Source organism: Hyperolius riggenbachi, chromosome 3 (genome assembly GCF_040937935.1).
Source record: "Hyperolius riggenbachi isolate aHypRig1 chromosome 3, aHypRig1.pri, whole genome shotgun sequence".
NCBI classification, from domain to species: Eukaryota; Metazoa; Chordata; class Amphibia; order Anura; family Hyperoliidae; genus Hyperolius; species Hyperolius riggenbachi.
The window spans coordinates 344,801,033-344,826,877 of NC_090648.1; the positions used below are offsets into that span (position 1 = coordinate 344,801,033).

General features: G+C 43.5%; 2 protein-coding genes across 3 annotated transcripts in view; one reads left to right on the forward strand and one right to left on the reverse strand.

Annotated features, from left to right (window-relative positions):
• The window catches only part of KIF20A (kinesin family member 20A), a 29,145-nt gene extending 26,911 nt beyond the window's left edge, over positions 1-2,234 (forward strand). The window contains exons 18-19 of the mRNA XM_068272812.1: positions 448-585; positions 1,496-2,234. Of these exons, the coding sequence (XP_068128913.1) occupies positions 448-585; positions 1,496-1,807 (450 nt within the window). The 3' untranslated portion in view covers positions 1,808-2,234. The remainder of the gene's footprint in view (positions 1-447; positions 586-1,495) is intronic.
• An 8,149-nt stretch (positions 2,235-10,383) lies between these two features.
• Positions 10,384-25,845, reverse strand: part of CDC23 (cell division cycle 23) — a 53,116-nt gene continuing 37,654 nt past the window's right edge. For both annotated transcript variants that reach the window (XM_068272813.1, XM_068272814.1), the window contains 4 exons: positions 24,600-24,661; positions 22,425-22,503; positions 22,233-22,352; positions 10,384-10,915 (listed from right to left, as the gene is read on the reverse strand). In XM_068272813.1, coding sequence (XP_068128914.1) covers positions 10,739-10,915; positions 22,233-22,352; positions 22,425-22,503; positions 24,600-24,661 — 438 coding nt within the window. In that variant the 3' untranslated portion in view covers positions 10,384-10,738. The remainder of the gene's footprint in view (positions 10,916-22,232; positions 22,353-22,424; positions 22,504-24,599; positions 24,662-25,845) is intronic.

Consider the following 25,845-nt stretch of genomic DNA (forward strand, 5'->3'; position numbering starts at 1 on the left):
TTAATAGAATATGTAATTGGTGCAGGCAAATGGAAGTTTTTCTATCGGGGCTAATATTCTTTAAAGTAATGAAAGAAGGTATCTGATATGCCAATTTGACCAAATTGCAGCTGTTTTTCTAGCATTGTAACACAAATGGATTTTTTGTATTTTTCTGGGCAGCAAGGATACCCTTCTTTCATTTGCTTTTTCATACCTCAGCCCACTGCTTTTACATGGCACAGCTGGGGACTGAATCTTTTTTTGTTTGTTTGTTTTTTGTTTAAGAATATTTTGAGTGATTTCTTGGGCCACGTGCTCCCCAGAATTTTCATGTAGCAGTCCTGCTTTCTGCACAATCCTGCTTCCTCCCTTTCTGCAGTAGTGGGTGACTCTCATTTGGTTAGATTGGAATGGGGCCTTTCTGGAAGAGTAAACTGGGTATAATGTGTGTATTCTCTCCTTTAGAATGTCCGATTATTGCGCACAGAGATTCAGAAGTTTGGAGATTCCCTGCAGCAGGTGGATAGAGCATGCTGCCACGCCACTGGGTCAGAGAAACTCAGACAAGCCCTGCGTACATGTGACGACATCTTGTCTAAACAGGTCAGTTCCCATCACCTAAGATCTTCTAAATCTTGCATCTAGTTTGCTGCCAATTACCTTTTTTTTTTTTAAAATACAGATTTTCACGTCCCATATGTTTCAGACCACAAATATGGTTTGTAAGATGTACCTAGGTTTGGGGGGGGAGAGAGAGAGAGAAAGTGTGTAACAAAACTAAACCTAATGTGTCCTTGGCACAGGGGCATCTTGTGGATTTTAGCACGGCATTGCATTAGAAAGTTTTTCAAATCACTAGCGCTAAAACAGCTCTTTTAGTGTGAGCCAGGCCCCAGAGTATCTTATCCATGTAGGATCAGCTCACATGCAACCAAGAGCAATATTCACTAAACTGTGGTAAGCAGTATAATGTGTGTTAAGTCTTGTGCATGAGTAGAGTGTAAAGCAATGCATTGCATTTTACTCTACTCAGCTTGCTGCATGAATATTAACTTGGAATTATTTACAACTCCCTGCCCATGATCCCTTCACTGTCAGTATATTATATTTGGCAGCATATTTCTTATACCGTATCTGTCATTTATACAGTCTAACAGGAGAATTTACCATCTGAACAATGAATAGCACTAAATGGAGGTGTCACAAGAATGGAAGCAAAATCCTGGTGATTAAAAGCTGCTTACCCATAGACTCCATTTCCAAAAGAGGGGTGGAAAGAATTTTGTGGCCTTCTTAGAAAATATGGGTGGTTGTCAGAGCAGCACTGGTGGAAATGTATATATGCTATGGAGAGAGTGTATTAGTTGGAACTGGAGGAATCTTACTGGAGAGATGGGTACATGTTCTTACTACAGATTAATTTTTTTTTTTATAGTTTTGTTTGATTTATTCCAGAAATGTTTGCCTTACCACATTTGGTGGCTTTGTCTTATAAATATTTACACTACCCTAGGAAAAGAACCTAGCAGAGCTACAAAACAACATGACCCTGGTGAAGATGGACTTGAGGAAGAAAACGGCCTGCATTGCAGAGCAGTACCACACTGTGCAGAGACTTCAGACAACACCTTCTGGCTTTAAACGCATGTGTAATGATGAGAATGTGCTGCCAATGAAGGCTTCTGAGAAGAGGCCATTCCTGCGAAACCTTTTGTCCAGGACTCCTGGCCAGAAAGCACTGATGGAAAACAGCCCTTACAGCCGTGTGCTGCGAGCGCGCAGATCTCCTGTGCTGAAGAACATTGCATTTGGTACGAAGTTCTGATTTATGGATTGTTCTCATGACTTGGACTTATAATTAAGCATTTAGAATGCTGCAACACCTGTTGGTTGCAGTAACTGTACAGTGCCTTTATATATTTACTTTATGTTCATATCTTGCCAAAGGACTGTTGTGTAATTATGTGGGGGGGTTCAATTGTTATTACTTTTTGCTTTGTAACTATTGCAGCTTATCATGCAGGGCTGCTTAAGAAGGGACAGGTAGCAGTAAAAGTGCTGTTTTTATTTTTTTATATAATGTTTTATCCGGTTCAGATTTTTTTCACAATGTGCAATATTCCATAAGTATGATGTGAGCTGTCAGTAATAAATCACTTTGTATAGCTGCTTAATATTATGATCTACATGTGCCATTTCTGTAGTTTAGTGTTGCTGGTTGACAGCTGTGATCCAGTCCTGTACAGGTGAGTCACACAGATACTTTAACTGTTGTGGGTCAACAAATACCTCATAATGTTAAATTAATGATTTGACTATATAAGTCCTCACAATATTTCATTTATTAGGGCCATATCCCATAAAAGCAGTTTAAATACACAAAATTCCATAACACTGCAGGTAAGCAATACCCCTCCTAGCAGAATTAAAATATGTAGTACAAAATAGTTACAGGGGTTTGTTCAAAGTGCCTGTGCTGCCATACAATATATAATTCTGTGCAACCTCCAAATGTACAAAATTCTCATTGTGCAAATATACAACATACTCCAAAAATTGTGTCCAAATCTGTAAACATCAGTGTGTGTTTAGCAATCAATAGTAAAGTGTGCTGTACAATAAATAGACCCACAAGAAACATCCGGGTTGTGGAAAGTGCATAAAGATACTACTTACGGTATCTTTATGCACTTTCCACAACCCGGATCATTCGTGTGGGACTATTTATTACACAGCACACTTTACCATTGATTGCCAAACACACACTGATGTTTACAGATTTGGACAATTTTTGGAGTATGTTTTATATTTGTACAATTAATTTTGTACATTTTTGCATATTTGAGGTTGTATAGAATTTTAGGTTTTGTATGGCAGCACAGGCACTTTGTTTGTGAACAAACCCCTGTAACTATTGTACTACTTACCATTCTGCTAGGAGGGGTACTGCTTACCTGCAGTGTTAAAGGGATACGGTAGTGGGGTCGGGGGGAAAATTAGTTGAACTTATCCGGAGCTTCTAATAGTCCCCCGCTGACATCCTGTGCCCGTGCAGCCACTCAGATGCTCCGGACCCGCCTCCGGTTCACTTCTGGAATTTCAGACTTTAAAGTCTGAAAACCACTGCACCTGCGTTGCTGTGTCCTCACTCCCACTGATGTCACCAAGAGTGTACTGCGCAGGCACAGACCATACTGGGCTTGTGCAGTATGCTCCTGGTGACATAAGTGGGATTGAGGACACTGCAACGTAGGCGCAGTGGTTTTCAGACTTTAAAGTCTGAAATTCCAGAAGTGAACCGGAGGTGGGGCCAGAGCATCGGTGAGTGGCTGCACAGGCAGTCTGCAGGGGACCATTAGAAGCCCCAGGTAAGTTCAACTCATTGACCCCACCTTCTATAGTGTCCCTTTAAGGGATTTTGTTTTAAACTGCTTTTATGGGATATGTCCCTAAAATAAATGGAAATATTGTGAGGACTTATATAGTCAAATCATTTGACACTATATGGTGTATTTGCTGACCCACAAGGGTATCTTTCTATGTGTGAATCATTGCCCAGGTTGTATATCACATCCTGCTCTAAATGTATTGGTGTGCACGGCCAATCCTGTACAGCAGGGCTGCCCAATGCGTCGATCGTGATCTACCAGTAGATCGCGAAGGACTGCTGGGTAGATCGCGGTCGGATGTTTTAAAATAGTCCGCAGGATGCTGTCAGTGCAGCACAGGCGTACTATCTAATTGTGCTGCTCTGCTGCGCTGTGCAGAACACCACGTGGCCAGGCAGAGGAGAGAAGAGAGAGGCCTGGCAAATGAGAGCCAGTGTCTGTGGCTCCTCCCCTCTAGACTCCACAGAGGGATTAGTGGGGAAAAGTGAATGCCGAGACAACTTTCTGCACGGAGCTCCAGGAGGGGATGAAGGGAGACTAGGCAGGCTGTTAGAAGTGGAGAGCTGCCTGCAGAGTGCAGAGAAGGGTGAGCGAGTGGACACACAGACATCTCACCCCGGCTGGTCTGCAGCTGCTGGCCGATCTGAGTGTCATTAGGCTTCATTAACACAAATATGTCAGCTCAAATACAGAGAGCTGTTTGCAGGAGTTCCTTGGACTGCTTTCTTTGATCGTATAATTTACAAGTTAATAGTTCAGAGTTCTGTTTGCATTGTTGACTGGGTTAATTAGGAGTTAATAATGGATCCTCTTTGATAAGGATCTCTGATAAGGTATTGCAAATAGTTCAAAAGATTCCAAATACAACATACTAGCTAGCATGTAAGTTGAAGCCCTGTCTATACTTATTTGTATTTTTGGGCATACGAGGACAGTTTCAATCCTATCTCCACTTGATTATACATTAAATACACTAAGAATTGTAATCAATATTCTACAATTAGCTTTATAGAAATCAGAGGGATTAAGGGATTCTGCAGCCGCAATCTTTTTTTCGGGGGGGGGGGGGGGGGGTGATTGGTAGATCTCTCGGGCTCGGTAATTTTCAAAGTAGCTCGCAAGCCGAAAAAGTGTGGGCACCCCTGCTGTACAGGATCTGTTTGAGACTATCCAGCAGCATTGACTGGGAACTTGGCCAGACTTCCTGCATCAGGAATAAAGATGGTATATGAGTTTTAAATTCCAGCTTTCATGCTACTTTGCAGCTTAAAGCGGAATATAACCCAGCATTTCATTTTTGCTCTAAAACATTTACAGCATATTATATGTAACCAGCATTTTTTTTATAGACCAGCATTTGAAGGGTTACACACAGCTTGAAAGTTCAGTGCAGTGAAATGGATGCATCTGAAGTTAGATTGTTATCTTGTTTACATAAATGTATTAACCACTTGCCGACCGCACACTCATAACGTGCGTCGGCAAAGTGGCAGCTGCAGGACCAGCGACGCAGTACTGCGTCGCCAGCTGCAGCCTAATTAATCAGGAAGCAGCCGCTCGTACGAGCAGCTGCTTCCTGTTAAATCACGGCGGGGGGCTCCGTGAATAGCCTGCGGGCCGCCGATGGCGGCTCGCAGGCTAGATGTAAACACACAAGCGGAAATAATCCGCTTTGTTTACATTTGTACGCCGCTGCTGCGCAGCAGCGCCGTAAGGCAGATCGGCGATCCCCGGCCAATCAGCGGCCGGGGATCGCCGCCATGTGACAGGGGACGTCTTGTCACTGGCTGCACAGGACGGATAGCGTCCTGTGCAGCCCGGATCTCCAGGGAAGGCAGCAGGTAGGAGAGGGAGGGGGGAATTTCGCCGCGGAGGGGGGCTTTGAGGTGCCCCCCCCGCCACCCACAGCAGGCAGGAGAGATCAGACCCCCCCAGCACATCATCCCCATAGGGGGGAAAAAAGGGGGGCAATCTGATCTCCCTGCCTGCACCCTGATCTGTGCTGGGGGCTGCAGAGCCCACCCAGCACAGATCAATCAAACCAGCGCTGGTCCTTAAGGGGGGGTAAAGGGTGGGTCCTCAAGTGGTTAAGTAAGGAATGTGACATTCTCTGACTGGAGCAGCTCGACAGTCAAAGCATGTCTGCCTTCAATACATAAGGAATAAAACCAGTTAATAAAATGCAGTCATCTTACAAAGCCAAAAACTGTACTTTTGGGAACTTATAATTTCTAAATGAATAATACTTATGCACAAATGCAAATATGTAAACTGTGGTTATGGGTGCACCTCTATATAATAATTCCTTACAGCACCATTAATAACACTTAAAGGAGATAAAAATCACAATATTAGAGCTCTCTATGGGTCGCCACACATTGGGGAGGGGATTATCACCCTAATTTGAATGTAATAAATTGTTACGTGCAGGTGCTAAATATCTAAAAGGCAGTTCAATGTATATCAAAATGTGTCAATCTCTGACAGTCAAATTCCCATAAAGTCCCACAGTTCAAATTCACGTAGAAAGTTCCACCAGGTAATCTCACCAGATTTGATGGCTGATCAAATCAAAAATCAGCATTTAGGCAGTAATCAATCTTCCTCCGAGGGTAGGATTCTCTATAACTCAGACAGAAATGCAGACCATAGCGTAATCCAGCTAAACAACCAGAGCTCTGCACACTCCACGTGTTTCAGTGATCAATACCAGTGTTCCCCACCACCGAACAAATGCACTGTTAGAGGGATCAGCGTTTCCATCTGGTGAGCATGTACTATTGACCAGCAATGTGCACCTGTTAGAATGTCATCCCGATGTCCAGCTTGTATTTGTTGCCCCTCCCCCATTCACTATTTCTGTATGACACACACATTTTGATATATATTGAACATTGCCTATGTTGAGTGCCTGCACACAAATGCAAATATGATAACTGTACGGCATCTAAAAAGTAGGAAAACACGTTTGATTAGGTCAGGGTTTTAAACCGCTTTAAAGCCTCTTTCAGAGCGACGTTTAAACATTTAATGAAGAATAACTCACTTCAATGAAAAATCAATGCCCCATTCACAGTGCACACGTTGCGTTGGTGATTAACACTGCACGTTAAGTGAAAGTACTGCATGCAGTGCGTTATACACGTGATTAGCTGTGTTGGACTGTTTGCACATGCCCAGTAATGACTTGGAAACATACTTTTCATTGCCTGTGACTGTAACCGGGCAGAAAGTTGCATTGCAACTTTTTTGGAGCATTGCAATTTGCATTTGTGACCTTAGTATCACATCAAAACGCGATTTCCTACTGTGAAAGAGGCCTGAAACATCAACCACACCAGCAGGAAATGCATTAGATTGACACATCAGAAAGGGGGAGGGGTCATCTGCATCACATTGACAATCTTTATTCAGGAACGCTCACAACTCCTTCCATGTTTTACTTATTAACCTACGGTAACTGTAGCTGCCATTATCACCTTATCCTCCTGCATAACTGTTCAGTAAAATCCCTCTGCAACCCCTCTACTCCACTCAGTCCCTCTTGCCCTGCACATGAGAATATTTTCTCAGTACAAAGCAATAACGAGTCAAAATTATGCTAACATGATGCAAATGTATGTACAGTAGCTTGAAAATGGAGTAATAGCATGCAGCAGATTTTTATTAGTATTCATATCAGAATTCTCATTATGCTCTTCTGCATTCCTTGACTAAGGCTGGATTCACATTGTGTGCATATTGATAAAGTCCCAATAATAATCTGCTTTAACCACAAATACAAGAAACCAGCTCTCCACTGAATATACTGCACAGAAGAAAAATATTAGGAATTTGTAGTCATTTCTAGAGCTGATTACATCAACCAAATGCCAGAGCAACAGCATTTGGTCCAAGTTCAAGCTAAATAAAAAACACTGAATCCTTTGCATTCCATTGACCATGCCTATCTGCAACCCACCGACACCTGTGGGTTATAAGTTAGGTGCAAAAAAACACCTTACAAACTAGTCACCGAGGGTCATCCATGCCAGTATTTAGGATGGACAGATAAATGTGTTATACTTTGTGTACCACAACTTTCCTGATTCAGTCCCCAGCAATTCATAACAGCTGTCCAAAAATTGTGTGAGGATCTTAGCCCTTGTGGACTGGCATTCCACATCCCTGCCAAAACCTAAACCTGCTTTTTCCACTAAATACACCAGGAACACACGTTAGAATCAGCAAAATGCACACTGGCTACTGCAGTCCATGGCCCACACAGGAAGCTCCCATTTTGTTTCAAGCCACAATTTTTCATTGCACAGCAGTTTGCTTTTTTCCTCCCAACACACATTTCCAAATTAAATGCATAGCACTGCAATAAAATCATGGGAAATGCAATCAAATGCAGAGCGCTGCAAAATCGCTGAAGCAAGTGTGCTCCCAGTTTAACATGAAAGCTGAACTGCTATATTGGGAAAATGTGTAAAATGCAGGGATATACATTTTTCCAAAAGAAAAATATACTATTCCGATTTGGCCAGATTTTAAAACGGACCCACTGAATTCCACATTGGCATGAATTTATATAATCCTGTATCTCACTGAACATCCCTACACTGTTACTTTCACACTGACATGTTGCAGTAGACAGTAATCTTACAACCGACATGATCCAGATATATTGTAATGCTACATTAGCAGTGTAGTGTAAGAAGAGCATGAGGTATCCTGTGCATTAACAGACTGTTTATATGTTTCACTGCACATTAACATGCAGTGAACCTGTTGTGCAATGCATCATTGACACACTATCCCAGCTCAATCAAGAGGTACTAGTTAGAACACGATCTGGTAAACAATTGATATTTTATCAGGGAAACAGTTCATTTGAAGTTAAACATAAGCAGCCCAAGATTATTTTTTTTAGAATTCAAGGTATTCTAATAAAGCTAGGATTCTGTAAGGATGCAAACAAAACAAATGGAAAAACCTAACTATTTGCAGCAAAACATTCATGGTATAAATATATACTCAGTCCTACATCCATACCAAATATTGCATTCATTGGAGCACATTTATCAACACTTCCATGAAAAATGTGCATAAATCTAGAACATGCTTTTGTGTTGATAAAACGGCCCTGCTTTGTCTTGAGCTATATTAGTCACATGCAGTATACAATGCTTCACCTATATTGTAAGATCTGCCATGGGCTTCTGTGCCTTCTACCCCAGGAGAGCTTGGTCAGAACAGCTTTTGTCTGTCAGTAAAACACCTGTATAGCTTACTTACTGCCGCTTTCAACTGAGTATGACAAAATGGGTTCTGACCAGTTAGGAAAACTCATTTTCTCAGCAGTGATGGGCTTCCGAGTAGCTACCGTAGGGGTTTGTAGCTACTCAGAAGCTGGTCAGAAGGAGGAAGCACCGTAGTAAATTGTGGAATGTGCATACCAATCGCGTCACAGGTGAAGTTTTGGGCAGAGGATCCATGGTCTTATGGGTAAGTTAACCTATCCCCCTGGTCTCCCACGGTCACATGTAGTGTAATCAAACTGTATTCCATTTTCAATTCCGAGTGGCTACGAACTGGTAAGCTACTCAAATGCCCATCGTGCTTCTCAGGTGTGTCTGGAAAGGGGTGGAGGAGGTTTAGCTTGAGAGTGGGAAAGAGTCTGCCAAGCTTTGAGCATCCAAGTCAGCAAATCAATGTGCTGCTCAACAGCCATAGAAACATACTAGTGTTTTATTACATGCAGCTCCACTAAAAACAAGAGAAGATACTCAGACCTGATTTGCACTTCAGGTTACTTGTGGTACCTGAACTGAAGCAGTTTTCTACCTAGGTATGCACTGAAATCCCAGTAAATTGCCTATGTGAACATGCCCTGCAGTCACAGCAATTTAACCTCTAAGTGTATTTTCTCAGTTTCCATTCTACCTCTGCTCCACCCCATAAAGTATACAGCATATATGGAATCTAAAATGGTATTTAGACAGAACTTTATCCGGTCTGTATAAAGTTACAAAAAAGGATTTTGACTGAAACAAATACACAAAGTTCAATCTAATACCAATATCCAACATGCTCACCCGTCTGCATGCAAGCAATACGCGATCACAGGCTTATTGAGAAGGTACACGGTGGGTATATTTCCTTTCAAACAATACCAGTTGCCAAAAACCAGATTCCAAGCACATCACTTCAAATGAGGACATTTAAAGCACACCTGAACAGAGTGGGTTATGGAGGCTGCCATATTTCCTTTTAAACAATGCACATTGCCTGGCTGTCCTGCTGAGCCTCTCTCCAATGCTTTCAGTCATAGACCCTGAACAAGCATGCAGATCAGATGTTTCTGACAAGATTAGCTGTATGCTTGTTACAGGTGTGTGATTCAGACACTTACAGCCAAAGAGATCATTAGGACTGGCAACCAAGTGGTATTGTTTTTATAGTTTATCTTCAAGGTTTTTTTAGTTCACCTACCAGGGGCTTCTAACGGCCCCCTGCAGATGTCCTGTCGCACCCCGGTCCTCAAGCATCCTCTGGTCCCCTGCCGTGGCTCACTTTTACTTCTGCCGACTTGAGTCCTCGCTCCCGCCACTGGGAGCTTCCTGCACTGGCACAGTACGAGAAAACCACGTACTGCACACGATGCTCCCAGCCGTGCAGGCACAGTTGCCGTCGACTTAGTAGGCAGAAGTGAAAGGGAGCCATGACGGGGGACTGGAGGATCCTTGAGGACCAGCGCGGGACAGGATGTCTGCAGGGGGCAGGCAGAATAAGTGAAACTTTATAACAAAAACAAAACCTTGAAGATCGACTTTAAATACATTTGAGGGGGGGGTTGTTTGGCAGCACAAGGACCATTTCCTCTATTGGAAATGTGTCTGCAGTGTGTGGGCAGGCAATAGATTCCTCTCTGATCAAAGAGGAATCTATCTGATGGACAGGTGTGTGGCCACCTTAACCAAATAATAAAATAAAAAAGAAGTAAATAATACAAAACATTCCAGAGCAGTTAGATTGTTTAGGTCACAGTATAAAACGTTTATTGGCAAGGAGTTCAGGAAAACCTGATTTATGGAGACAGAAGCAAGAGCAATGGGGTTTCAGCTGTTTATCTCCTGCATCTGTCTGGATGAATCACCCCTGCAGTCTTCTGGCAATAAGTCGTCCTCTCAGCCTCCATGTAGGAGTGTCCATACCAGCACAAACCCATCCAGTCCTACATCTGTTTGGCAACATAATTTCATTTGACTACTTCATAGACATGCTTCAAATGGAAACTGCCTGAGCTTCAATAGAAGCAGCACCTCTTTATTGCACTGTCCTTATAGCAGGCATAGCACCAGGGATCCTCACAGAGGATTGTGCTATGGTGTGACTGAGGAGAGGTTGAGAGGAGACACTCTTCTGGTAGGTGTGTTACTTGCTGAGAGGGACTGTGGGAATAGGAAGGGAGCGTTGCTAGGCAGATCAGTGGAAGGACTTTCATTCTGATTACGAAGCTGCAGAATCTGTCGCAATAAGGCTTTACCTTCCTCTCTTGTCTGAGAAAAAATACACAAAAAACAAAGATTTAAATACAGCTGTGACACCCCAGTGCATAAAGAGTTCAGTGAGTTGTTGGCGGAGCTTTCTATTTACTGGGCTCTCTTACTGAAGGCAAGAGGGGTGCAGCTAAGCTATTCCTGGGAAGAGATGCCATGCAGCATGCAGCTCATTACATTTTTATATATCCTGCATAGCATTTTCCTTTTAATAAGTTATATATCACTATAGTTGTAACACCTGCCTTAGGCTGCATTTAAATTATACAGTAGTATCCCTTCACAGTAAACTTCAAGGGACCTGACCAAGTACTATCAATGTGCAATTACAGCCTAAATGCTGTTCGTAGCCTTGCGCTCAAATATCCACGGATCACCTGGATCCAAATCCTATGGAATGTCAGTAAATTATCATACATAAACCACAATAACTTTAAAATATTCTGGCAGTTACTTGGATCTGCCTCATATTACTAGAAAATTACCAGTCCAGTTAAATATCATGCAAACACTCTCCTGGTATTAAACAATAGGTTAAAAAAGTCCAAGTGCTCTTTGACTTTTTGAGGCTTCGCTGAAATCAATTTAGGCGAGTATGTCCTTTCAATCATGTATTTCAAAGAGATTTGACCAGCGCTGCACAATATTCTTTATGTCACTCCCACCACCAACACCACGTGGAGAGCGACTCACCGATTTTGTTGGACCACAGATTATAATGGTCTAATGCGCATGCGGGGCATTCAGGCTCCCCTCGCCTACACTGTACTCCGCCCTTGCTGCAGCCACCATCAATCGTTACGTTTTCCAAGCCAACGTCTCCAACATATACAAATTTTCCTCAAGATAAAAGCATTGAACACTCTCATAGCGCAACACTGTATAAAATTGCATGTATTTATTCCTTTCTATGCACTTACAGATTCGCAGTAGGTTTGGCACATTGAGTTTTTCCCACGGGCTCTCCCCCGCTCAGCCTCCCGGTATGGCTGAATGGAATCCTCAATCCAATTCGTATGGGTCAGCTCTGGCCTCCCACCGTCTATCTGGAAGTGCGGAAGACGCCGTCTGCAGGTCCGCCCGATCGATTTCGTCACAGCACGTGACTCATCAGGGGCTCGGACCTGCTACGGCGTGTGTAGCTCTAAAAGCCTCCATTCTGATAGCCCATTGGTTGGGAGTGACTCTGTCACCTCCCTTCAACAAAACTTTATTAAAAATTTGCTCTCCAGCGTGGTTACGTGTTAAATAGTGCTGAAACCACGTCTGGAGTTTAAACTTCTGCATGATATTTCAAACTTATGTTAAAAAGAGGATAATTGTCCTCTACAAGTAAAAGAATAATACTGATAGTGGGCACCTTCCAGGTTTTTAATTTACAAGTCAGTCACCCCGTGAAACTCCGTGGGTGAGAGCCCATGTTTACAACCCAATTATCATATTACATTAAAACATATGTTTTATTAAAACTAATAGGTTACATATCAAAAAATCACCGAGGTAATCCTGTTAGAAGCACATGTGGAAAAATTCATTAGCTTTAGACAACCTTTCAATCTTATGCGACTTCTGGGTATATACTGCCCTCAAGTGGATGAAAAAATTTACTACATGTCAGGTAGATTATATCAGAGTATGGGGATTTCACTCTTTATTTATTAATCCTGTACTCATTCCTTATCATAGTTATAATGTTGTTACTATGTGTTAAGTATGGTATCTCAGTTTTTATCAGGGTGGGCTTCCTCCCATGTATTTTCCGCGCAGCTGCTGCAGCGAGTTTTTTCCCTTTTCTATCCCTGTTCAATAAAACATTTCAGATCAATGTCTATATTAAACCCCTTAGGGGTCAAGGTTTCAAGTTCATATATCCACTGTGTTTCCTTTTGGGATAGCAACCGGATAAAGTTGCCTCCCCTCCAGTGTTTGTTAACCTTTTCCAGTCCACAAAAGGACAAGTGGGCTGGATTCTGTTGATGTTTCCATCTAAAGTGGGAGGACACGCTGTGTCCCTTAACCCCATTTTTTATATTTCTAACATGCTCCCCTATTCTGGCCTGTAGTGACCTCTTTGTCCGTCCTATATATTGTATACCACAGGTGCACCACAATAGGTACACCACACCCTTTGTGTTACATGTGATATTTTGTTTTATTTTCCTCTGTATTCCATTTGAAAAGGATTTTATTTTTGTAATCTTATTGCTTTTAGCTTCCCGGCATCCTACACAGTCTCTACATGGGAAGAAGCCCTCCATCTGCCAGAAAGGGCCCATTGGATTTTTTGGGGGGTCCACACAACTCGGGGCCAGTAGGTTCTTCAAATTTCTGGCTTTTCGGTAAATGAACCTGGGTTTCTCTGGTACTACACTCCTAAGAGCCGGATCTTCCTTAAGCACCTCCCAATGCTTTTTTACTATGTGTTCCATTTTCCTATACTGACCAGTAAAGTTGGTAATGAACGCGATCTCTTGTTGTTCATTCTTGTTTCTGGTGGATTTCTGTAGGTATTTCTCCCTATCTCCTCTTCCCACCTCCATCATACATCTTTGCAGTTCCGTTTCCTCATATCCCTTTACTTTAAATCTCTCTATCATGGTTTGTGCCTGATTCACATAATCTTCCATTTTACTGCAGTTTCTCCTCATACGTATCATTTGCCCCTTCGGGATCCCCCTAATCCACGTGGGGTGGAAGGGTGACACCTTTTCACTGGAGACGTTTTTTATTCACCTAAATGACAACACGAGGAATATTCAACTTAGTGTTGATCATGAACTTAATAATATTCACTTTTTGGACCTCTTAATTTTTAAGGAGGAGGGAAAATTACACACCAGGAGCTTTTTTAAGGAGACCGATAGAAATGGGTTCATGCCCGTCAGCAGCAATCACCACCCCACGTGGATTAGGGGGATCCCGAAGGGGCAAATGATACGTATGAGGAGAAACTGCAGTAAAATGGAAGATTATGTGAATCAGGCACAAACCATGATAGAGAGATTTAAAGTAAAGGGATATGAGGAAACGGAACTGCAAAGATGTATGATGGAGGTGGGAAGAGGAGATAGGGAGAAATACCTACAGAAATCCACCAGAAACAAGAATGAACAACAAGAGATCGCGTTCATTACCAACTTTACTGGTCAGTATAGGAAAATGGAACACATAGTAAAAAAGCATTGGGAGGTGCTTAAGGAAGATCCGGCTCTTAGGAGTGTAGTACCAGAGAAACCCAGGTTCATTTACCGAAAAGCCAGAAATTTGAAGAACCTACTGGCCCCGAGTTGTGTGGACCCCCCAAAAAATCCAATGGGCCCTTTCTGGCAGATGGAGGGCTTCTTCCCATGTAGAGACTGTGTAGGATGCCGGGAAGCTAAAAGCAATAAGATTACAAAAATAAAATCCTTTTCAAATGGAATACAGAGGAAAATAAAACAAAATATCACATGTAACACAAAGGGTGTGGTGTACCTATTGTGGTGCACCTGTGGTATACAATATATAGGACGGACAAAGAGGTCACTACAGGCCAGAATAGGGGAGCATGTTAGAAATATAAAAAATGGGGTTAAGGGACACAGCGTGTCCTCCCACTTTAGATGGAAACATCAACAGAATCCAGCCCACTTGTCCTTTTGTGGACTGGAAAAGGTTAACAAACACTGGAGGGGAGGCAACTTTATCCGGTTGCTATCCCAAAAGGAAACACAGTGGATATATGAACTTGAAACCTTGACCCCTAAGGGGTTTAATATAGACATTGATCTGAAATGTTTTATTGAACAGGGATAGAAAAGGGAAAAAACTCGCTGCAGCAGCTGCGCGGAAAATACATGGGAGGAAGCCCACCCTGATAAAAACTGAGATACCATACTTAACACATAGTAACAACATTATAACTATGATAAGGAATGAGTACAGGATTAATAAATAAAGAGTGAAATCCCCATACTCTGATATAATCTACCTGACATGTAGTAAATTTTTTCATCCACTTGAGGGCAGTATATACCCAGAAGTCGCATAAGATTGAAAGGTTGTCTAAAGCTAATGAATTTTTCCACATGTGCTTCTAACAGGATTACCTCGGTGATTTTTTGATATGTAACCTATTAGTTTTAATAAAACATATGTTTTAATGTAATATGATAATTGGGTTGTAAACATGGGCTCTCACCCACGGAGTTTCACGGGGTGACTGACTTGTAAATTAAAAACCTGGAAGGTGCCCACTATCAGTATTATTCTTTTACTTGTAGAGGACAATTATCCTCTTTTTAACATAAGTTTGAAATATCATGCAGAAGTTTAAACTCCAGACGTGGTTTCAGCACTATTTAACACGTAACCACGCTGGAGAGCAAATTTTTAATAAAGTTTTGTTGAAGGGAGGTGACAGAGTCACTCCCAACCAATGGGCTATCAGAATGGAGGCTTTTAGAGCTACACACGCCGTAGCAGGTCCGAGCCCCTGATGAGTCACGTGCTGTGACGAAATCGATCGGGCGGACCTGCAGACGGCGTCTTCCGCACTTCCAGATAGACGGTGGGAGGCCAGAGCTGACCCATACGAATTGGATTGAGGATTCCATTCAGCCATACCGGGAGGCTGAGCGGGGGAGAGCCCGTGGGAAAAACTCAATGTGCCAAACCTACTGCGAATCTGTAAGTGCATAGAAAGGAATAAATACATGCAATTTTATACAGTGTTGCGCTATGAGAGTGTTCAATGCTTTTATCTTGAGGAAAATTTGTATATGTTGGAGACGTTGGCTTGGAAAACGTAACGATTGATGGTGGCTGCAGCAAGGGCGGAGTACAGTGTAGGCGAGGGGAGCCTGAATGCCCCGCATGCGCATTAGACCATTATAATCTGTGGTCCAACAAAATCGGTGAGTCGCTCTCCACGTGGTGTTGGTGGTGGGAGTGACATAAAGAATATTGTGCAGCGCTGGTCAAATCTCTTTGAAAGACCTGACCAAGTAGTTTACTATATCAGAAGTTGAATTAGTCACACATTGTATATTTATACAGGACCTTGGGACAGAGTTTACTATAGCCAGAGGTTCACTATATCAAAGTAACAATAGTCTACTGTACTCTATCCTTTGTGGGGAAAAATGGGCACCAGTCAAAGCCTAATTTTCCTTAAAGGGAACCCGAGGTGAGAGTGATATGGAGGCTGACATGTTTATTTCCTTTTAAATAATGTACATTGCCCGGCTGTCCTGCCGATCCTCTGCCTCTCATACTTAAAGCGGATCCGAGATGAAAAACTAACTATGACAAGTAACTTGTCTATATATCTTATCTAAAGTTTAGATAGTTTACACAGCAAATCTAGCTGCAAACAGCTTCAATAGAATAAGATTATTTCTTCCTGTGATACAATGACAGCAGCCATGTTGTTTGTAAAGATTACACACAGCAAGCTTATCTTCATCTGCAGCCTGTGAAAAAAACCTAATCCCCCCCCTCTGCCTCTGAAATCTCTGGCTAGTAATACCTCCCCCTTCTGCCCAGACTGAGCTCCCATGAGCCCTTGCTACTGTCTGAAAATGCCAAGGCTCTCTGAAATGCTGTGGGCGAGACTTGTTTAGTTTATAGGGAATTTTAGAGTATTAAAACAAAGACAAAAAAAGTATTTGGCTTGAGGAATGCCCTATAAACAATAGGAAAGGAACACAATTATGCAATGAGTAAAAGTTCATCTCGGATCCACTTTAAAGCCACAGACCCTGAACAAGCATGCAGATCAGATTTCTGACAAGCTGCATGCTTGTTTCAGGTGTGTGATTTAGACCCTGACCAGAAAGACCAGCAGGGCTGCCAGGCAACTGGTATAGTTTAAATGTAAATTAATATGGCAGCTTCCATAATTATCACACCTCAGGTTCCTTTTGAAGGTGCCCACACACTATGAGAGATTCTTCGGCACATTTGATCACTGTGAATCTGCTGAAGACTGTTGCCCCAACATGTTGCCTGAGCATCCAGAGTAGATGCCAAAGTGGGCCTCTTCCCTATGGTGAGCAGCCATTTACCCCTACTGATCCAAGGCTACATTCATGCACAACTTATGGCAGGTGATGGAAGCACTGATCCACCACCTCATAACAAAAATTGTTACTTTATATATAGGGCAATCAACCATTTCAGCCCGCGGGGATTTTTCACCTTCTGCATCAGAGCAATTTTCACCTCCCATTAATTCGCTAATAACTTTATCACTACTTAATTTATTGATCTATATCTTGTTTTTTCCGCCACTAATTAGGCTTTCTTTGGGTGGTACCAGTGTTCTCCCCAGAGCCATTTAACTGGGCACACACACACACACACACACACACACACACACACACACACACACACACACACACACACACACCTGTGTGTGCAGTGGCTGTGGAATTGGAGCTGGCCCGCTGTCACTCTGACACAATCTCCGCCCTCAGCTCCTGACATTACAAGCCAGACCGCGGGATCTTTGAAGGAGTCGGGGCACACAGAGAGAGTTCAAAACACGTGGGCTTGCTGTGTTCCCTCTGGTGAGTCACTGATCTGCCTGAGTAGTGCAGAGGACGGGCTCTCCTCGGCCTCCTATCTTCCCATCATGCAGGAAATTTCCCAGCATGTGCTCCAGCCTCACCCGATCAGAGCACATAGAGAAGAGTGGATCAGAGCACATAGAGAAGAGTTTGGGCAGCGCTGGTTCATGCCGGGGAGAGCAATAGCAGGGCAGATGGTTATCTGATAGCAGTAATGGTCCCCCAGCAACGGAATCCCTGTGGTGACTGTCAGCTGCCGTCTCCAGACAGGTATTAGAAAACTTTACAGCTACAAATGCTTCCCTTCCCCCACTGGTCTGCCCGGAGACGTTGCATAGCTAGATGTCCTGGACATCAGTCTGCAGACTTCCTGCAGTGTGATACATTTTCTTTTCTGCATTAGTCTGTTTCAGTGTTTCTCAGTCTCCCTCTAGCTCTCACACACTCCCTCTTTTTTCTTTCCCCTTTCCCAGTGCTTTTTCACACACTCTCTCTGTCCCTCAAAGACAATCTATCTCCCTCCCAGACACTCACACCTATTCATCTTCCCTTCAGTTTGCATTCACTTTTTCTACTCAACCCCCCACTGTCCTCTATATACTGTATTTCCTATATACAGTATGTATGCCTGCTTACCAGTGCTTGATTTTGTTTAAGGGGAGAAGCCACAGCAGAAACCCCCAAACACTTTTATTTTCCTTTGTAGTGCATGCCGTTTAGCATAGACAAACAACAAGCATGTCTACACTGGGTTTATTACTACCACTATGTCAGCCAAAACTACTGTGAGACTTTTTGAAAGAGATAAAACAGACTGTGGGGATGTGTGGTTTTGGACCTAAACTAGCCACCCTGTCTACAGCCCCTTTCTGGTATTAATCTGGCTTTGGCAGCACTTAATTGGATTGCCCATCAAAACCACACCACCCAGTGCAAGATGCCTCTTTCTCCATTAGCATAATTTAGTGTAAAGGTGCGTACACGCACTACAGAAGCAAACGACGGGTCCGTCAGACCCTCCCGCAGGGTGGGTTTTCAGCAGACTATAGTGCGTGTGTACGCACTGTCGGCGGACTGATAAGGCTGTTCCTAAACGATCCGCCCGGCGGATCGTTCAGAAACAGCCTTATCAGTTTGCCGACAGTGTGTACACACGCACTACAGTCTACTGAATACCCGCCCAGCGGGAGGTGCCGACAGACCAGTCGTTGGCTGCTGTAGTGCGTGTGTACGCACCTTAATCCTCTACCCCTATCGGCAGTGCCTAGCATGACTACCTCACCAGGTAACAACCAGTGTGCTCCACCTACTCTTCTTCCCAGCAATCAGCACCCAGCATGATCCTCCCTGTCCATGCTCACCTACTAGTAGTCACCCTTCTTCCCCACCCATCGTGACCTTAAAGTGGTCTAACACCCAGCATTTCAACTTTGCTTTAAAAGATTGCTTACAGCTTATAAACTATTATGCCAGATTTTTTTTTTTAGCAGAAATTCACTGAATAGATTAAACATGACATTTTAGCGCTGCATTTAGCTAGAAATCCTCCTCCGTGCTTGCTTGTTTAGTTACAAATGTATCTATCTACAATGTAACAAACAAACACTGCTCTGAGAGAACAAAGAGGGCTTCCCCGGCAGGCTTTTCAAAGGTCTATTTGTATTCCAAATAAAGATACATTTGTAACTAAAAGATAAGAACGGATGCGGATTCCTAGTTAAATCCAACACTAAAATGTCATGTTTAACCCATTCAGTGAATTTCTGCTTAAAAAAAATCTGGCATAATAGTTTGTAAGCTGTAAGCAATCTTTTAAAGCAAAGTTGTAATGCTGGGTGTTAAACCGCTTTAATTTCCCACCCGGCTATTTTTTCATGCCACCCGGCTGGGAAAAAATTCTGGGGAGAACACTGGGTGGTACATTTTGCTAAGAATTATTTTTTTTTATAAATGCATTTCAACAGGATTCATAAGAAAAAAAATGGAAAAAATTCATTTCTCAGTTTTTGGCCATTATAGCTTTAAAATAATCCACGCTACCATAATTAAAACCTATGTATTTTATTTGCCCGTTTGTCTCTGTTATGACACCATTTAACCACTTCACCACTGAGGGGTTTTACCCCCTGACCACCAGAGCAATTTTCACCTTTCAGCGCTCCTACCATTCATTCGTCTATAACTTTATTATTACTTATCCCAATGAAATGAACTATATCTTGTTTTTTTCGCCACCAATTAGGCTTTCTTTAGGTAGGACATTATGCCAAGAATTATTTAATTCTAAATGTGTTTTAATGGGGAAATGGGAAAAAATGTGGGAAAAAATTATTATTTTTCAGTTTTCGGCCATTATAGTTTTTAAATAATGCATGCTACTGTAATTAAAACCCATGAAATGTATTAACCCATTTGTCCCGGTTATAAAACCATTTAAATTATGTCCCTATAACAATGTTTGGCGACAATATTTTATTTGGAAATAAAGGTGCATTTTTTTCAGTTTTGCATCCATCCCTAATTACAAGCCCGCAGTTTATAAAGTAACAGTGTTATACCCTCTTGACATAAATATTTAAAAAGTTCAGTCCCTAAGCTAACTATTTATGTTTTTTTTTATTGTATTTTTTTTTTTTTTTTAATTACAAAAAAAAAAAAATTGGGGAGTGTGGGAGGTAATGAGTTAATGTATTGTGTAAATGTAATGTTTGAATATGTAAAATGCTTTTAGGGTGTAGTTTACTATTTGGCCACAAGATGGCCACAGAGTGTTTGTTTACATGCGACCTGTAAGCGTCCGTAAGGACGCTTACAGGAAGCAGTAGGAGGCTGGGAGACTCACAATGATCTCGCTGTTTCTGAAAGAAGCAGCAGATCATTGCGGGGGCTAAATCAACGAACGGGAATGGATTTTCCCGTTCATTGATCTCCGGGCGAGCGGGCGGCGGCGTGCACGAGCGGCGCGTGCGCGCGCACGAGTGGCGGGAGCGCGGACAGCGGCGGTAGCGCGGAAGGTACGGATTTCTCCGTCCCCGGTTTTTTAGGGGGGAAAAAAGGGGCGGAGAAATTCGTACCGCTGGAGGTAAAGTGGTTAAATTTTGTCCCTATCGCAATGTATGGCGCCAATATTGTATTTGGAAATAAAGGTGCATTTTTTCCGTTTTGCGTCTATCACGATTTACAAGCTTATAATTTAAAAAATGTTCGTAGTATACCCCCTTCAAATGCATATTTTAAAAAGTTCAGACCCTTAGGTAACTTTTTTTTTTTTAATTGTAATTTTTTTTTCCATTAAAAATTTTATTTGGGTAATATTTTGGTGTGGGAAATAAACAGTTAATTTTGAATGTTATTATATGTGTAAATTGTAATGTAAAAAAATATGTAGATGTAGTTTTACTATTTGGCCACAAGATGGCCACCTTAAAGAGTAACTGTTAGGCTTAAAAACAAAAATCTATTCCCTATTTCTATCGGTAATATAGATAAAATGGATACTAAAAAGGCAATGCCTAACTTAAAAACAAATCTTACTTTTTTTTTAAATTGTAGATAAATCCTCGTCCCCATCTCTAAAGCCGCAGTAAGAGGCCGCATAACCGAAGATGCAGTGCAGGCTGGGGCGGGGGGGGGGGGGGGGGGGAAGAGTTCTCCTTTGCTTTTCTGCCCAGACACAGCTAGTTCAGTCTGATTGGCTGCAGCCTGTGTCACTCAAGCCTGTCCCTCTCTCATTGGCAGCCTCGCGTCTGCACTGTCAGCCCCCTCCCTGCACTCTGTCGGCATCTCCGTAACTTTATTCAGGGGGCAGCGGGCATCTCCGCATCCATGGGGACCCCGGCCCCGCCACCATTTACAAAGGGACTCCCCCTGCATTATCCCTCCACCCCGCAACATCCCCACCTGCAGCACCACAGAGCCCAGCGGGGAAGAATACACGCAGCGCACACAGATTCTCCTCTGGTGCTGGGGCTGCATATATTCTTCCCTGCTAAGTGCTGTTATGCTGGGAGATGAGATGGACGCTGCAGGGCTGAGGGTAAATACAGGGGGAATCACTACTGATATAGTAGCAGGGCTGGGGGGTTCTCATGGATGCAGGGGTGTCAGTAATATAGCGCTGGCAATTGCTGTAGGTAGGAGGGAAGGGGGGTAAGGGAGGAAATGACCTCAGCATTGGCTTCGCTGGAGGGACTAAAGATGGCCCCTGCCAGGGAACAGAATTCTCTGCATTTCCGTATTTTTGTTTTATAAAATTCACTGAAATGAAATCGTGGACAGTGCAATACATCTGTCATGTAAGTAGAGCTAGTATTTATCTACTTATATGTGTGTGTGTTTATCCTGGCATAGTATGGCTGACAGCTCCTCTAAGTTTTTTTTTTTCCTCCTTGTGCTTCTTGCTAACCGGAAGCACAAGGGGGACGCGGAAAATTTTACGTGCAGAAAGAGTGAAGCCTCTTGTAAGAGCGCTTCGGTTTTTCTGCTAGGGACACGGATTGGTGATCGGGAACCATGTTCCCGTTCACTGATCCCAGGGCTACCGGGGGACAGCACAAAGCGGGGCACCGCAGCAGAGCAGCCGCCTGGACGTGAGCTTCACGTCCGGGCGGCAGAAATGGTTAAAGTTGGAAAACAAAGAGGGTGGATAGTTGTGATCAGATTGACACTTTCTTATAACAGGCTCAGATACATACACAGAAATAGTTATTTATGCATAATTAAGACTAGCACTCCTACTTTCATCTTAGTCATGATTTCCTACTTACATCATTATAATTGAAGCATTTCTGAGCACATGCGGAGGCCTCATCCCAGAGTTTGCATTTGAAGTAATACTGAGCCAGATAGCGGAATGCAGTGCTGACTTCTTGGTGTTCTATTAAATCCTGGAGAGAGAATATGAATGAATAAACCATGTAGAACGTTGAGAAAGCAGGGAAGTATCGGTTATCACTCACCCCAGAAGAATTGATGTCCTGGATGTATTTAATGTAACACTGGGCAGCCTGTTCCGATTCATTGAGTTGTTCATGAAGCCTTATAAAGAAAGAAACAGTTGGGTAGGATGCTTACTTGCAAGTCTCACAAATAATTTCTGTTTTGTCAAACTTTCTCACAAGACAGGTCCCCTTATAAACAAAGTTTATATAGAAGGATCCAGTATTACTAGTACCAAGCACCTCTTATCTCTACATTCCACATATCCCACATGCTTCTACAGCCTAGTGTTATACAGATGTCCTTCAGCTCTGCCTGGGACTCTGAAGCCGCGTACACATGTACAAGGAATGTCGCCAGCGAGGGACCAGTACTCACTCCCTCGAGCAACAATGAGGGGCTGACACTGTAGGGAGTGACGTCACACGGTGGGCAGTGTGAGCACAGTCAAGTCTATCCCCCGGCGGATCGCTGGCCAAGGCACCAGAGGTCTCGGCAGAGTCGGTCACTTGCGGCCTCCCTGGAAGGCTCTATACTGATGCAACAATGAATAAATCCAGGTGATTATGTATGCAAGAAACAAGTGACTCGTTTATATGATACAATTACCGTATTTGACAGCATATAAGACCTCCCGGGAATATAAGATGCACCTAGGTTTAGAGGGCAAAAGCCTGGGGGAAAAAAATGATATACTAAAACGGGTGCGTCCATGTTCCAGGAGGGTCTTGTACATATTCTCCCCCAATTATTGTGTCCCTTCTGTCCTCTATGCCCCCCCCCCTACCCCTGTGTGTCCTGCGATAGCTTGGCTCACCCAATCAATGGCTCCATTTACTGGGCTCTCTTACTGAAGCCAAGAAGGGTGCTGCTAAGCTATTCCTGGGAAGAGATGCCATGCAGCATGCAACTCATTACATTTTTATATATCCTGCATAGCATTTTCCTTTTAAGAAGTTATATATCACTATAGTTGTGACACCTGCCTTAGGCTGCATTTAAATTATACAGTAGTATCCCTTCACAGTAAACTTCAAGGGACCTGACCAAGTAGTTTACTATATCAGAAGTTTACTATACTGTATAAGAATTAGTCATGCATTGTATATTTATACAGGTCCATTTGCCAGGACCTTGGGACAGAGTTTACAATAGACAGAGGTTCACTATATTAAAGTAACAATATCTACTGTACTGTAAAATGGGCAGCAGTCACAGCCTAATTTTCCTTAACCTCCTTGGCGGTAACCCAGTGTGTGACACGGGGTAAGCCGCCGGAGGGTGCCGCTCAGGCCCTGCTGGGCCGATTTACATAATTTTTTTTTTGCTGGACGCAGCTAGCACTTTGCTAGTTGCGCCAGCACCCCGATCGCCGCCGCCGCCGCGCGCCCGATCGCCGCTATCCGGTGCGGCGCGCGCCCCCCCCCCCCCCCCCCAGACCCCTGCGCTGCCTGGCCAATCAGTGCCAGGCAGCGCCAAGGGGTGGATCGGGTCTCCCAATGACGTCCCGACGTCGCTGACGTCATTCCGCCCCGTCACCATGGCGACGGAGGAAGCCCTCCAGGAAATCCCGTTCTTTGAACGGGATTTCCTGATCGCCTATCGCCGGAGGCGATCGGCGGGGCTGGGGGGATGCCGCTGAGCAGCGGCTATCATGTAGCGAGCCCTGGGCTCGCTACATGATTTAAACATTTTTTTTTTTTTTTTAAAAACTGCTGCGCTGCCCCCTGGCGGTATTTTTCATACCGCCAAGGGGGTTAAAGGGAACCCGAGGTGAGTGATATTGAGGCTGACATGTTTATTTCCTTTTAAATAATGTACATTGCCTGGCTGTCCTGCTGATCCTCTGCCTCTAATACTTAAAGCCAGAGACCCTGGACAGAGCCCCCCCCCCCCCGGTGTGTCCTGCGGCAGCTTGGCTCACCCAATCAATGGCTCCACCAGCAAACACAGACCTCTTCTCTTCTGCACGGGTCCCCTAGTGCCAGCTTCTGCTGTTTGAGCAGCTCTGACTGAGCCATGTAGGAGAGGTGATGTCTGTGGTTTGCCAACGGAGCCTTGATTAGGAGGAGCCAAACTGCTGCTTCTCCTACGTATACACAGGGGCAGAGGAGGACACATGGGGCAGAGTAGCTCGCATGTCAGGTCTGTGCACAATATTATCCTCATGAGTCAAAAAGATGAACTATACTCACTTTGCTAATTTAACCAGAGCCATTTTCTCCACATCTCCAACAGCATAAGCTCGCCAGTAACACTGATGAGAGAGAACAAGTATCACAGTGAGGTCTCTTGTGGAGACATGAACTTAAGTACTTCAATGGTTACTTCAATGGTCATTAAATATAAATGTTTGTGTCAGGAACCGACCCGCGGCACGCCTGCATATACGGTTCCCGACTGCGGGTTTGACCAGATCAAGCGGGGAGCCGCCTAATTCAAGCTAAAACAAGGCTGGGACCCCTCAAAGACTTCTCACTGCCACCACTAGCTGTTGCTAGACACGTCCACTCTGCTGTCGAGTGCTCAGCACGCAATCCGCGTTTTCGTACTCGGGTCAGCTTTGTGCTTTAGGCCGAATACAAGAACGCCACGCACACACTGTTGCAATCTTACACTGTAGTGAAGCAAAACTACTAACAGTCGTTCCGAACAATACTGTTAAACTTCCCACTCTGCTGTCGAGCGCAGAAGTGCCCCATACACACAATGCAACTACAATCTTATACGGTAGTGTTGCTCAGTCATACAACTAGGCATGGACTTATACACAGTTACACTTCAGTCTCTTCTAGGCTATGAGTGTTAGTTTAGTACAGCAGGAGTCAAACTTATTAAATAACGATTTAATATTCTAGGAAAAAAGTGGAACAATGCAGAAAATAATATATACAAAAGATTTACAAAAACAGTAAAAGTTACAAAATAAAAGTTACAAAGATACACACAAGGCTATTTGCTTACCAAAATAAACAGGGAAAAATAAACGTTACCAGCGTTGTTTGAACGTCATTGGCAGGAGAACGCCGCTTTCGACCAGTAGTCGGGCAGCCCTAGCGTTTTTGCTGTCTCCAGAGAGCTACCAGTTGTGAAGGACCTGTGCAGGTTCCTATAGGCCCATTTGGGGCCTGAGGGTACAAGTCCCACAATCTAACGCAATTTCCCCGTTTGTGAAATCACGGTCTGCCGAGCCCCTTGTCACACCTGGGCTAGCTGTGACATGCGAAATTCAAGGCTTTTCCTGTCCACTTTGAACTTGGCAGACTCCGTTAGTCTGATAGTGTTTTGACCCACAGGCAGCTGTTTACCTTAATACAAAAAGATCAAAGCAATGCACCATATTTGCAGGATGCCAGACAAAAGGGAAACCTAATTACCTGTTCCTGGCTGTCCAGAGGAACTGTATGCTGATGTCCAAGCTCCCTGCTTCCCGAGAAATTC